This window comes from Hippoglossus hippoglossus, chromosome 16, assembly GCF_009819705.1.
Source record: "Hippoglossus hippoglossus isolate fHipHip1 chromosome 16, fHipHip1.pri, whole genome shotgun sequence".
NCBI classification, from domain to species: domain Eukaryota; kingdom Metazoa; phylum Chordata; class Actinopteri; order Pleuronectiformes; family Pleuronectidae; genus Hippoglossus; species Hippoglossus hippoglossus.
The window spans coordinates 15,975,612-15,990,930 of record NC_047166.1 but is presented as its reverse complement, the minus strand read 5'-3'; the positions used below and the strand labels follow the sequence as shown (position 1 = coordinate 15,990,930).

Genomic DNA, 15,319 nt, shown 5'->3' with positions numbered 1-15,319 from the left:
GGGGGGGGGGGGGGGGGACAGGGTGAAATAATGGTGCCTGTAATTATAAGCAGGTTACTTCTAAACACTAAAAGAGAAGAAAAATATACTTACACTGAGTTTTAAGGAGATGCAACGAAAATTATCGACGATTTCGACATAACAGCCGTGCTAGCTGCTGTGTGAAAACGTACTAAGATGTGGTGATGATTTGCACTAAATGCAAGCTTCAGAATGCTAATACTCTGACAGTGGTAATGTCTACAAGGTGTAAGCTGTGTCCATTTGGTTCAGCCTCCCAACCAAAATGAGAAAGTCTGGTGTACGGAGGATTTCCTGTTGGCTTTAGCAGCTTGTCCTGCTCTTACCGTTGCATCGTTAGCAGCTTTGAGCGGCTGCACTTACTGCAGCTTCACCACTCCAGATAGCTAGCTCGTTAGCCTCGTCACCACTGCGCAAAGAAAGGTTGGTCCGAGAGAAACCTGACCAATGGATCCTTCCTCACTTGGGGATGGAAAGACGCAAGTTGGGCAGCTTGGTCAAGATGCTGTGATGCAATCAATCGTCAAACGCAGCCTCCTAAAGTTACCGCCCCTGAATCTGTTTCTACCACAGTGTGTGCTAAAGTCATAAACACTAATGTCGCTAATGTCAACCAGGTGTTGGCTTTATAAGAAACTTCAGACCAAACTCAATGGGATACATATCTCGAACAACCATAATGTCTCTGTCCACAATGAGGATCCAATCTAATCATTAGATGAGATACATCTCAGCTCTACAGGAAAATTCAGGGGTTCATCAAAGTCAGTATGATTCATCCTCTGGGGATCATACAACTCTGTACAAAAGTTTACAGCAATCCATCAAATTTGGATCAAAACAGTGGATCGATTGCCCAACAGAACGTCATTGCCAATTTGCTCTTTAGTGTTGATAAAAAAGTTTTCTATATAATTACTTAGTCGCAATGGATTGAGATTTTAGTACAGAGTGTTTCCTGTCGTAGCTGAAGAGAATGGTCCATTGGTATGAGAGCATTATTCCTTCATTTTACGTTCAGATGTTGTAATGCTTTTCCTCAAAACCCCGTCCCCTCCTTCACTGCTAATGTCCAAACCTGCTTCACTCTGCTCCAAACTGTTTGCCAGCACTCAGATATACTGTCCACTTCAATCTGAAGACAGTAGAAGCACCATTAAAGTCAAATACTGTTGTGGTGAGGGATCCACTGGACTTGGTTAAACAGTAACTGCCTGTAAAGGACGCTAAGTTAAGTAAAGCAAGAGTGCTGAGGATTTCATTGGTCATCGTCATTCCTTACATTCTATTGGTTGGGGAACATTGACACAAAAACCCAAGTTCAAGGGCAGAAATCTGAGAGCAGAGGTTTTGCAAGAGGCAGCTTGAGTGTGAGGAGAAGGACTCAAACCGAGGCACATTTGAGCTGGAGCAGTTTTGAGCAGGAGCAGAGAACATTTGCACGTGAGCAGAAGCTCTTTGAGAGAAGGGTCTGAGTTTTTAAGGGTAACACATTACAAAATCTGAATGTGAGATAAAGAAATAATGCAATCAAAACGAAAGCCTGCGCTCTTGGATGAAGACAGGAGAGAGAGCTGTGTTTCAGACATTGAAATGTGTTAAACCAGGCCGGGCTGTTGCACAGACGTTCAGGGCTGTGCATGAATGTTGGTCATATTTCACCGCACACATGCAACGTGTTTTTACCGTAACACTTAGCAATTCCAGTCCACAGCACGTACAGTGTTTCTGTCTGAGATTATTATCTGTCAAGAGCACAGGAACCTGGCTCAGCCTTAGAAAACACTGATCTCCCTGTGAGACCATTGTCATTAAACATTAACAATGTAGTCATGTAAATGAGCATTGTTTCATTCGCGGACATCGCCACAGGAACACTTCACCATGGCAACAAAAACTGGCCCTCAGGAGTCACAGGCGATGCACAGTTATTTCCATGGCAACATCATTAAAAAGTTTCATGGCTGCCACGTGAAGGACTCTAATAAACATTAGCAGAAACGGAAAACAGCCGTGAGACCTTTAGGTGACTTCTCACTTTTTTTCTGTGATTCTTGTCTAATAGCACACGCCTGCTGTTTGATGAAAAAGTGGCTCTCACGGTTCATTAAGCTACAACTTGATAAATGTCTCACACTGTGATAATCACCAAAGTTTCCTCTAAAAGTTACTTTTGTACATTTCTAAAAAGGGAGTTGTCAGTTTGCCAACACCGACAGTATTTGTGAGAAGGAATAAATGCATGTTATGCTTGACCACATATAGGGACAGGTGTAGATGCACTGAGGATCATGTTGTAACAGAAACTCGGGGGTGAAACCACAAGACGCTTATCGGAAAAGCAAGCAGAGAAAATAACGCAGCTTCTAAATGGCTACCATCTTCTTCTCTTATTTTATTTTCTTAGACAGATGCAAATATGAGGAGGGTTCGACGTGAGCTGGTCAGAGTGATCAGATCTCAATGTTGACAGTGGAGACTAATATTATCACCACTTGATGTGATCAGGTTAAAATCATATCTGGATACAATCTGGATATGAGATGCATTTAAATGCCAAGAGTCTTTCTCCATTAAAACATCTTACACAACATACAGGAGTGTGAGAAACTTCAGGAAGAATAGATAACATAAGATAAGATAATCCTTTATTAGTCCCACGGTGAAGAAATGCATTGATAAAAATGTTACAGCAGTAAAAAGGAAAGTGAAATACACCGAGTAAAGGTAATAAATGAGTAAAATGTACAATGTAAACACAGGGAATTATAAGAGGTAGAAATATGTACGAAGTAAACAGAATCTAAACAGTTTTGCACAGATGTGATATTCCAATTGCACAAACAGAAAATGATGATTTCTCAGTTAAATCAGTTGAAAAACCTGAGTGAGACATATACATAAGGTGCATGTGGCCTTTACTGGGAGCAGTGTGGAAAGTTCACTTGCTTTTTACTTGGGTTTTTAGAGATTGGTTGTCGTTTCAGAATATTTCAGAGAATCACATAATTTACAGAAACTTTTTATTTTTACAGACACATGAACTGAACGTAGATTTAATTCACTCTCTCTTAAGCAAACAGAATACAACCTAGACAAATGGCAAGAGACATAAAAACAAGTATTTCTTCAAAGCTCAACAGAAAAGTAGAGCCTTTAAAAACTCTCTTCAAACTAAGAACAGCTTTTAACACCAAGTAATGCTGCAGCACTTCCACGTCTCTGTGAGCTTATTAAAGAGCTTTCAACAACAATGCTGCTAAAATGTTGACTTTGGTCCCTCGTCCCACTGGTGAATACAAACACCCTAACCCGCTCAAAGTCAAAGATGTGTAAGCCCATCAAACACACACACATGCACGCACACACACACACACACACACACACACACACACACACACACACACACACACACACACACACACACACACACACACACAGACAGACAGACAGACACAGAATCACACACACTCACAGACAAACACACTAAAACAGAACTGGCAAGCCACCAAGACACTCAATAGAGCCAATCTCTGCCTCTCACAGCAGGCTGTGAATTCCCAGTTTGCTTTGCAGCGACAACGGGGTGTGTGTTTGTGTCTATGTCTGTGTGTGTCTGTATGTGTCTGTGGTTTTGTGTGTGTGTGTTTGAATGTGTATGTAGATAAAAACTCAGCAATCACCAAATGCAGGCACAAGGGCCACCAAAGTAAATGCTTGGACGAAGCTGGCATGAAGGCTCACACAGACACACACACACACACACACACACACACACACACACACACACACACACACACACACACACACACACACACACACACACACACACACACACGCAGCACATATGATTAGGAATGGATATGCTTGCCAAGTCATTTTCCCCTCTGTTCCAGAGGCACTGAAGTGCTTAGCACACAGTGAGCAGACCTCAGCCTATAGAAATGGGAAGGCAGGGTGAGACGGAGAGAATGAGAGGAGGGTGGGAGGTGGAGACAGAAAGCGACAAAGCATGTTGGTCACCAAAATTACAAAAATTAATTGGTCACACCCATGTGGGCTCCATTTGCATCCAGCAATTGCACTGGGGCCTAGTTGTGGGATAATAGATATTGTTTTTCACACATTTTAGGTTAATACTTATGCAAATACACAATTCCATGATTAGTCTTTGGCATTTGCCTTAATCAAAACAATAAAATGACAGAATTTCCATTGCTATTACAAAATGTTTATTTTTACTGCAGCTAGAGTAATAAAATAAAAGATGAAGCAGCTCTGATCAGAAACATAAGGTGCACACTGATATTCCTCTGACAACAAAATGATGCCAGACAACGAAATGATGGTTCTTGCTCAGAATTAATAGGAATGGATTTGTTAATCTAAATCTAATTGAAGCAGAGAAAACATCATCCTCACCACACAAAAATTTGAAGGAGCAGATTAATTGGTGCTACCATAGTTACATGAAACCCAAGATGTTAAAGGCACCAATTTACAACATGATGAACATAATTGTTAAGTTCTAATAAAAAAACTAGGGCTACGTTGTAGCACTAACGGGCCCGAGCACACGCATTTTGAAGCCTGTTGCGGTTAGTGGGGAGAGCGATCAATGACCAAGCGCACGTCTCCGTGTTGCATGCGTTTTGCGCACTGTGGCAAGGACAAACGCTTCACTTCCTGCGACAATGTTACCACAACTTAATTTTCACACTGATCAGTAGGTGGCACTATGACACTGAACTAATATTAATATATGGATGTGTTCAGGTCAGGATTGTGATCATAGGTCAGTAGTTCGGAGCCGGTTGGATAATGCAGATTGGATTTACAAAGTACTTCCTGTTTTATGGCGAATCAGTAGGTGGCGCTGACAGTGAGGAAATATTGACACATAGAGCTGTTCAGGCTTGGACTCTGATCATGAGACAGAAGTTTGGCAGTGATAGGACTATGCACACTGGAGTTATGACTACATCGTGTCCTTTGGCGAAGGATGATCCTTCGCCGCACCTCAACTTTTACACGGTTTGAGGAAATGTAACAATTCTGACCATGGACCTATGACTTGACTGAGCTTAAAACCATATGAATGTCTGCAGGGGGGGGGGGCTGTTGCTACACAAATGTAATTTGAGGGAGGTTGAACCTCGAACAATGAAGTTTTAGCAATTTCGTGTGTCACGGCGAGTTGATGAACTTTGACACCACGCCACTAATATGGCGTTTGATGAAAAGTCACAGTCATCTTATGCCTACATTATCAATGTCTTGAGACCCATTTGACACAGTTTGACATGGTTGCGGTCAGTGGATGAGGAGGAATACTTCCAAGTGTAAGACATGGAAAAAATAAGACATTTCCTGTTGCCAACAGGGGGCGCTGTGATTTTAAGTCATGATTTCTGTGTAGATGTCATCAGGCCGGGAATCTTGTCTTACATGTCAAGTTTGGACTCGATTGGACCAAATATGTCCGAGATACAGAACCTCGTGTTTTGATGGCGTGTAATCAAACTTTGACGCCACGCCACGGTCACTCCGTGTGACGAAAAATCGATCTTTGAGGTAGTTTTTATCTCCATCTTGTTGTGATGACACTCACCTCAATTTGAAGTTGATCTGATGAAAGCCCTGGGACAAGTTCGTCAAAGTAAAAATGCAAAATGGCGGGCTTCCTGTTGCGTTTTTCAAAATGCTCCTCGAGACTTTTTTGTTTATCTGGTCATGATACACCTGGGCTACAATTTTTGTGAAGATCGGTGAAAGCTAACTGAGGGGCTTTTCCTTAGATGGCGCTGTTGAGCCATTTTGCCACGCCCATTTCAAATTACTCCAGAATACATTTACTTTTTAGGGTTTGCAAACTTTGGTGAGAATGTGAGCATGTCTAGGCCCTGAAAAAGCCTCAAAAGGGAAATAAAAATCCTTCGAAATACAATAGGGCCTCCCACCGTCGGTGCTCGGGCCCTAATTACTAAGGGTTTTTGAGTTCTGCTCCAGAAATGTCTCAGAGATGTGAAAAATAATTACAGACGGACCCACGGACGGAAGGATGGATATAATGATCATTATGTCGCCAAATTATACGCCAACGAAGAAAAATGCAAAATGATACAGTGAAAAACTGTTTAATTCACTAAAAACATTGATTCATGATACAATTATCATTCTCTTTTACAATGTGTGTGTGATGTCGAAGGGCAAATCAGCCTGTTCACCCAAACTGTGCTGCATACACACTAAACAAAGAATTTGAGTGTGTATGCAGTCACAGTTTAATCAAACAGTGACTGTTAATGACGGGAGAGGAAACCACAGATTTCCTCTGTTTCTTCAAACTCAAGTAAAACCAGGGTAGTGGCTGCTAATTAGGTTACACACACACACACACACACACACACACACACACACACACACACACACACACACACACACACACACATACACACACACAAACACCAACCACACACTCACACACACATTATTAATAGACATTGTTTCAGCCAGGCCTCAGTTGTAAGGTAGTGTCAGTCACTGCTGTTACTCTGTGTCTGCCCTGGGGCAAGATAGACCTCCACACACACACACACACATACACACACACACAGACACACACACACACACACACGCACACAAAGTATCTCCATGTTTTTCGTCACTGCATCCTGTGTCAATTAGTGTCAGCGTTAAAAACAAACAAGTGATACAAGTGTTTTGATCGTGTAAATATTTCAATAGCACCTTCAACATTCTTGTCTCTGTATCGTCACGTGAAGCCGCTGCAGCTTCGACTGACACGTACACACATGCTGCTGAAATATTGAGCTAAAACACACAAGGAGGAAAAAAACAAGTTGATGTTTTTCATGGAGCAGATGTGAAGCATGATGAATGCTACACTGACTGAGCTAAATTAGACTAAACCTGGCAAAAGTCAACACTGATTGCTTGCCCGGAAAAAAAGGTGCTAACAACAAACTTCAACGAGAAAATAAATCAAAATTTCTTCATATCTTGGATCTTTTCTTCCTTTTTTTTGCTTCCACATGCTAAAAATACAACAAACCATCCACTGCAAAACTGTAAAAGATCCTGAACATATAGTAAATATATTTAATCCTGAATAAGCAAGTAGACCACTGGACTCTATATACTATTCGTTCATATTGAACCATGTTTAAAGTCAAAGTTTAAGGTGTGATTGCCGATATTCCTGATTTCACTTTCTCCATCCAGCCTTGTTTTTATTATTCACGCGATGCATCCGGCTTCATGTATAAATTCAGACAAACACACAAGCCGAAGCTTCAGCGAAATTAAAAAGACGGTGAGGAATCTACTTCGTTAGGCAGAAATGAAAAGGTCACAGTGTGAGATGGTGGCTAATGAGAAGCTCTGTCAGGCAGCGGCTGATGTCAGGATTCTCTGCATTGGCTGAACTCGTGCCAGTCGGTGGCATCACGTCGTTCCTCTGCCAGCGAATTCATCTCACATGTTAAATGTGAGTTAATCCAGAATTCTAAATCCCAAGGTTTTTTGGGGGGGGTTCCAGGGATTTCTAAACAGCTCAGTATGAAGAATAACCAGTAAACTAGGAGAGAAGTCAGCTTTGTCTTACGGGCTTGTTGATGTTGTGCATTGTTCTATCACTGATGGTGTGAGTCCTGGGTCCTGGGGCTTCAGGTCCCTGACCACATCTCACCAGATCTCACCGGTTCAAGTGTGTCTTTCTTTGACCTCAGAAACAGAACATGTCAGAGGACACGCTCCCTCCATACAGGAAGGTGTGAAAATGTTCAATTATTTACAATATGTGGTTTCTATAGGTGCTATGTTACAGAAATGCAGGTACTGATGGAGAAACTGCTTCACATTGTTGCTACATACATGTGCTTCACCAGACTATAACTATGTTCATAAGAACATAGTTATAGTCTATAACTATAGACTATAACTATATAACTATAGACTACAGACTATAACTATGTTCATAAGAACATAGTTATAGTCTCTGCATTGGCCTATATTAGAAAATCATACATTAAAATCATATCTAACATAAATACACTAAAGATTGGTCTCTTCATACTATGTTGTATCTTTAGAATATTCCTGATAAAAATCCTCATTCGGATGCTTTATGTTTGTAGTTATACTGAATGTATTACATGTCAGCAGTGGGGCTTCTGTTAATGGGTTCTATTGGCTCATACTTGTTTGTAAAAGTAACAGCTTCAACATCAGTGAAGGCACCAACTGAGCAAAGAAGTGCATATCATTTTATGGTTGTTTTTATTATTCACAAATAAATACATTAGAGTAGCTGCATTAGTCAAGACAGACCCTGAAATCATTGGTGGAGATTTCACTGCACTTGGGCGACAAAAGGCATTAACTCACTACCTTTCTTTTATTAACACATGTACTTTTGAAAATGCAGAGATGTCTTCATTCTTCTCTGTCCTGCTGCGTCTCGTCGGTTAACCCCGGTTATGCTCCGTCTGCTAAAGTACAAGTAAAGTGCTGTCTTGCTCCGCTGTCACAACCTTTTTCACCTTTAAACTCATCATGTGAGTTCAGAGCAGGCGTGAGGAACCTTTCTCCCATCAAGGCTCATTTAAAACATTCCTAATGTCCTATGATGGTCATATTAAATCAATGAACACATGCTGCACTGATGAGACGGCTGGAACTGCTCCTCTTGGGCCACGTGTCTGATGTCTGGTGATAATGATGATGATGCTACAACTGGCTGACAAACCTTCACCTTAAGAAGAGTAGTGTGTTGTTTCCAAAGACGCTAAATTCTTCTCACACACAAAGACTAGTTGATCTGTGTTTGTTGTGTCAGAGAGAAAAACTGAGCATTCCTTGAGGTGTCCTTCAGTTTTTCTTCGGTATCACAGTTCTTTGAGACACACTGACACAAGATGGTTTCAGCTTCTTAGCTATTAGCTCGCTCATCACTAAAGTTGTCTACGTAATATTGTCTCTTTCAGAATGTGGTCTCTTGAAAACTCCTTTATAGACACCGAACTCCACTGGACAGCATTTCTTCATTTTTTATCATAGAGCAATTGTCTTTTCCTTCAACTAACTAAAAAATAAACCGTTGCTCCATTTCTCTAAGAACACGCTGCCTTCCTGACAGTTGCCACGATGCTTGTCAGCACACAGCCAGAAGGAAACATGCTGAAGGACACGTTTTCTACTATTGTGTGCCATCTTATTTTACCGCAGAAAAATGCTGTTATTAGACTTTTACCTCCACCAAGGCTGTTTGTTTGTTGGTTTGTGTGGAAACTGCTCAACTGCTTTCAATAAACTTTTGTGGAGGGTGACCCAAAGAAGAAGCCATTCAATTTTCCACTTTCCATTCGGATTTAGATTTTTTTGGACAATTTCCCAGAGAAATGAGGCATATTCAGGAGACTGATATCGATGAGTGTGTCCAATTTGGTGCAGCTTGACTGAATTTAACTGGACTGTTGGGCTTTGGTGGATCCATTCTAGTTTATTTTAATGTATTTCTGATTTAATTTGTTTTTGCACGTATACATTTTCTCTGCAGCCTGATCAAACTGTCTCACAGAATGTATGGATGTTCTCCACCTGGTTCAAATCAAATGAATCACATATAGTTTAAAAACCAAGACCTTACACTGATCTAGCACTTGCATCAGATTTATCCTGAGATACTTCACGGAGTTGCACTCTCAGGAAAGTATTTATTTACATTAATCGTCTTAAAACATAAAACACACTCCTCTTACCAACATGTACCAACATGTTCTCAAGTCAAACCACTCAAACTTAAAAAAAAACTGAAATCAATGAAATGAAATGTAGATGAGAGACACAGGCGAGCGCGTTCAACCTCCAGCGCATTTGTCTCGTGTCCGGAGTCGCTCGGCTTCACATCCAAAGGACGTCGCTATGCAGATGACAAATTGACAACAGCTGCAACCGAGACAAGAATTCAGAAAGTCCTGCTTTTATTAGAAACAACTGAAGTGAATGATGCCAAGTGAATAATGATCTCCTTTCTATGGCTCCCACCTCAATATTTCATAGTAAGTGATGATCTCCCAAACATAAAGGGTGTCGCTGCATCCATATTTCATTGGAGAACATTGCAGTGTAACTGACATACACAGGGAGGAAATGTGCTTACAAAGCATCAAAAGAACTGTCACACAGTATGGATGGCTGCAGAATAATATAGGGCACTGCTGGATGGATGTAACAAGCTACATAGCTACACGCATCATTTGATCACATAATACAAAGCTAGTGTGAGTGTCTATGTGTAAGACACGCATCATTTGATCTGGTAATATAAAGCTTTGGTGCCTGTTTGTGTGCAAGTTTGCTTGACGTGCATCATTTGCCCGTATACAGCAGAACTATGCTGTGAGTGTGTGTGTGTGTGTGTGTGTGACATGCATCGGCGAGGTGAGAAAAAGTCAGGGTACACACATGCAACTGTGTTAACACAACGTGTGACATGCATCATTTACTTAAATAATACAAAGGTGGCGTGTGTGTAGGCTGCAAACAGTGGTATATATAACAACAGGGCTTTCTGAATGAGAGAGTGATGAGTCCTGTTACTCTTGAACCACACACACACACACACACACACACACACGCTGGCTTTCTGCTAAATTAAGCATCGGAGGAATCTACAACACATGAGACAGTGCAGGCGTGTGCAGATACACACACAAACACCTTCTGACACAGAAACAAGCTCACAAACAAGCTTAAAGAGACACTTGTGACTGGGAATATATGCAAATGCATGCACGCACACACACACACACACACACACAGATAAAAATGCAGACATAGTGACACAGACACATGTGCCAGTGCCATGCGACACATAAATTGGGGCATGCATTATTAACTGTCTGAGATTTCCGAGCACATGTTGGGACCGTTGTACCTCAAAAGAAACAGGCAGAATCTATGCATGAAAACAGGCGAGCGCTGGAAAGAGACAGGGGACTTTTGGAATATTCATTCTATGGGACTTATTTTATAGTAAAAAGTCTGAAGTTTGTTCAGTAAACTAGTCGATAAATTCACACTCATGAAAATATGATTTTGTCCTTTATTAAACTGTTTTTGGTGGTTGTGACATATAAAAAGCTAAATACAGTCCATCTCAATAATGACTCAAACAATACATATGTCAAACAGAAGTCCACATATCAACAGAATAGTTGTATCGCAGGGTCAGTTCACCTGAAGTACACACAAAGAAAATACATCTCAATTATCTCTAGTGGTGTCAGTTTTATTTGTCCAGGTTTTGAGAAATCTGGCTCTGAGGCTTCTGCTCCCACTCATTCACAAGCTTTTTCAATATTATTTGTGATGGTTTGGATGATCCACAGATCTTCCGATGAGTTATAACTGGAATATTTATCTACATGAAAACCAATGATGTTCTAAGGATTATCCAGAGTATCAAGGATGCAGCAGGAATCTCAGAGGTGGATATCAGCAGGAAAGTAAAAATATTTGAAACATTTCTATACTTGGCACCAGAGCAGCTCATCAAATACAAACCAATCTGTCGGATGACATAAAGTCTCCATCGTCCATCTGGCCCAGTCATGTCATAACTCATCAGGTAAAATGAGACGTACATTATAAATTAATTACGTTTGACTTTGATGAGGCAAAAAACATGAAATGACACAAATAAAACAATTTTAAACAAAAGCTTTAACCAAAGAGTAAAACGTTAAAACAACTTCAAACACTTTCATCATGTAGCTCTGATACTGTGCTGTCAACGTCTCTAACACAAAAATAAATACTTTGAAACACAGGGTAAAATTACCTTTAATCAGAGAATTATACAGCATGTTACTGCTTTCCACAGAGTTAAATAACACATCCTGTAAAGTAAGCACAATTCAATGCATCAAAGGAGGGACGGGCAGCGCTATAGTACACAATGTTTGGAAATCTACAAGCAAAGTGACAGACTTTGTTGTGGTGCTGGTGATCCTAATCTCCAGAATGTGTTTTCCTGGGGATGAAATAATTGAGCTGTGCTTCATTTGTCTGTGAAACAGCAACAAAAACCCAGAAACGTGCTTCAAAACACTTCTCTGGCAGTTTATTTAATTCCAGGCTGCAGTTATCACACAGCCTACATGAAGCATCGCCCTGAAACAGCCTGAAAACTCAAAATGAGGCATAAACGTGAAACAGAATCTGTGCTTGAAATAGATTCCAATTAAAATGTAGTATAACCAAGATGTAATTTGTACCAATGGAATCTAAATAAAAAGTGTTTGCCCATTACTCCTACTTTACTGACAGAAGAAGACACTTGACGTAACTTTAGTAGAATCAACAGAACAAAGTAAAATGATTGTACGTCCTGTAATTAAAAAGTAAAACTAACTTGTACTAAAACAACTGACATAACAAGATCTGTGACTTTGTGGGTGTGATTGACGTCCTCGGTTTGTTCATTTCAGAAGAATTCATAGAATGAGATCCCGTGGAGCCTGTTACAGATGATCTGAGGAGAAAAGTTATTGTGTCGCTGCATTCGGCCTCTTCACGGTTTCCTCTGATGTCGCTGTGCTCTCCCATGTTCACAGTCCTCCTCCGGCCCACAGATCCAACATCAGAACACCTTCTCCAAGATAAAGGCCAAGACAGCTGCAGCCAGAGCGAGTCCGATCCCCAGCTTCTTCAGAGCCTCCCTGTCTAGACTGTACGAGCCGATCAACAAAGTGGACGAAGAGGAAATAGAAGCACAACTTTGGATGCCGTTGGAAATCTGTTCCTGTGGAGGGAAACACACAGAAATACAACCAGGTGAGACTGAGATCAACAAGGGGTAGAGGCTCTTCATGTGTCAGTCATTTATTATCATCCTGACATTATTAACACTATAATAATGTACTGTTTTCTTTGTGAGGGACTTGGTTAGTTTGCTTTCCTTAGCAGAGGAACATAGATTCCTGGATCTGATATCAAATACACAGTAATTCAGTCACACTGCATGAAAGGTGTTCACCATTACAGGGGTCTTCCTGCTCATTAGGAGAATAATTTATATGTAAGGTAATAAGTATTTATTGTTTCAAGTAATGTGCACTGTTCATCAATCAGCACTGCAAAAGTGTTCATGGTTAAAAATGAGCTACTTCAATTAACACAGCATGAATCCTCCCGTCATGTTTACCTCCTAGTTTTCCTCTAACAAGGAGTCAACTGATCAACTAAAAGATGGACACACACACACACACACACACACACACACACACACACACACACACACACACACACACACACACACACACACACAGCCCCCCTCTTGCCCTCCCCCACAGGTTTGTGCAGCAGCAAAAGTCCATAATTCATAATTAGGGAATTATCTTTCAATTAAATCAACTGGTCACATCAAAAAGAGTCATTTGACAGCAGAGAGCAAATGTCTGAAATCAGAGTTTTGTTTTGGATAATTAATGAGTTGTGAAAGAACAACACTGAGAACAGGGGAGCAGGGGACAAAAAAGATTAACTCAGGAGGGTAAGAGAAAGAACATATCTGGAGTTTATTCTTGCCACATCGATCAGCCAGATTACAATTTGTTCAACCCATGGATCTTTATAAAAGAGCCATTTCATGTGAGGTGGTACATTAACGCCCTTCGTGGATCATTGCTCTTGATACTTAAGTACATTTAGAAATAAATCTACTGATGCCACTTGATATTAGGATCCATAGATACTGGAGCGGTACCACAATTAAGGAGAGCAAGGTGGAAAAACAGGACATCATTGTTCCCTCCACTTTCTCCCTCTCCCTTTCCCCCCCACCTTCTCTTTCTCTGCAGCTGCTCCCTCTCTGCAGCCGATTTTCATTTGGAAATTATCAACTCATCAACAATAAACAGAATTGGGAATCCACTGCTTATTTCAATATTTTGTGGATGAAAGCGTTCATAAAACCAGCCATTTGCCTATGCAAATGAGCCCATTTCAATTATTATGCTACTGTGTCTGTGTAAAGCAGTTAATGCAGTTTGCTGTGATTCAATTACTACAAATTGCATTCTATTGAATCTGGCTGATGTAGAGAAGGTGCACAGCGATACAGTCAGGGAGAGACACACGAGGAAGTAAAGGTTATAATGTTACGGCAGCGGTGACGAGAGAACCATCAAAACTAAGCTGACATGTTTCAGTTATTGACGGCGTTAATATAATTCAGTTGGCAACACTGAATATTGATAAGCTGCCCTGCCTCTCCCCGGCCTCCACCCTCGCTCATTGATCATCATTCTGTTTGATTACACATTTATTTAGTTTTATCTTAATGTCTGAGAGCCGAGACCTGAGGTGTGATTTCACGCAAAACCGATTGATCGAATAAATAAATAAATAACCCCACACAAGACGTGGTCCTTTTTAATTTGAGCGAGAGAAGCAGCCCTTGTCAACAGCTCTGTGGAGATCGATGTGGACGACCTTGTGGTAGTTACTATAAGTCTCCTTCTGCATGGCAGCTGGTAAAATGTCTTATCACCACAGAGGAAGGTGCGCAGGATGATATTGAGCAATTGATCAGCGGCTTTCTAGAATGACCTTTAATCAAGTTCACCGGGGATCACTATAAGAGGTTAGGCTTTGATATTTACCAAAGCCACACCGACTCCTTCTCTCTTTCTCTATCCTCCCTCGTTCTCCCACTCCCACTCAAGGGTATCCATCTAGTCTTGTCAGAAAATCCTCCATCAGTCAATTAGCTTTCATCCTTCATCTTTTTTTTTTTTTTTACCCCAGTTAAGATTTACCCGATATAAATCCTTCTGTTTACCATGATGAATACGTGGCTGAGCACGTTCTCTGTTACCTTGTCATCTTATGTTATTAAAAAAAAAGTTCCTCCATGAGTAGGAAACTCGATAATCAAGTTAAAAAGTTTCTTGTAGGAGTTTGTATACACACCTCCTGCACCTGTGACCTGTGAAGTGAGAGTAAAAGACTGACAGACTCCGTGGAATCCAAACACCTACCTGTATGTACAATATGTATTCCTATGTAACTGAGAGTCAGCGCACACCTACACATGCCACATGCACATAGCTGTATGAGCAGCTGCGCACTCTGCCGCTCTATCCCTCATGTTACTCCCGCTCCCTTGTCCTCTCTGATGGTAGCGAACACTATCTTCCACCCACTCTTCTTCTCACCCCTTCCACTGAATGGTTTCCCTGTTACGGCACACAATGGAGGATGGATACTA

At 41.0% G+C, this 15,319-nt stretch overlaps 1 protein-coding gene across 1 annotated transcript in view; it reads right to left on the bottom strand.

Moving 5' to 3' along the window:
* Positions 1 to 11,135: 11,135 nt before the first annotated feature.
* cdkal1 (CDK5 regulatory subunit associated protein 1-like 1) overlaps positions 11,136 to 15,319 on the bottom strand; it is a 229,014-nt gene continuing 224,830 nt past the window's right edge. Inside the window, exons 15-16 of the mRNA XM_034611257.1 lie at positions 12,617 to 12,850; positions 11,136 to 12,537 (exon numbers count right to left, since the gene is read on the bottom strand). Of these exons, the coding sequence (XP_034467148.1) occupies positions 12,689 to 12,850 (162 nt within the window). The 3' untranslated portion in view covers positions 11,136 to 12,537; positions 12,617 to 12,688. The remainder of the gene's footprint in view (positions 12,538 to 12,616; positions 12,851 to 15,319) is intronic.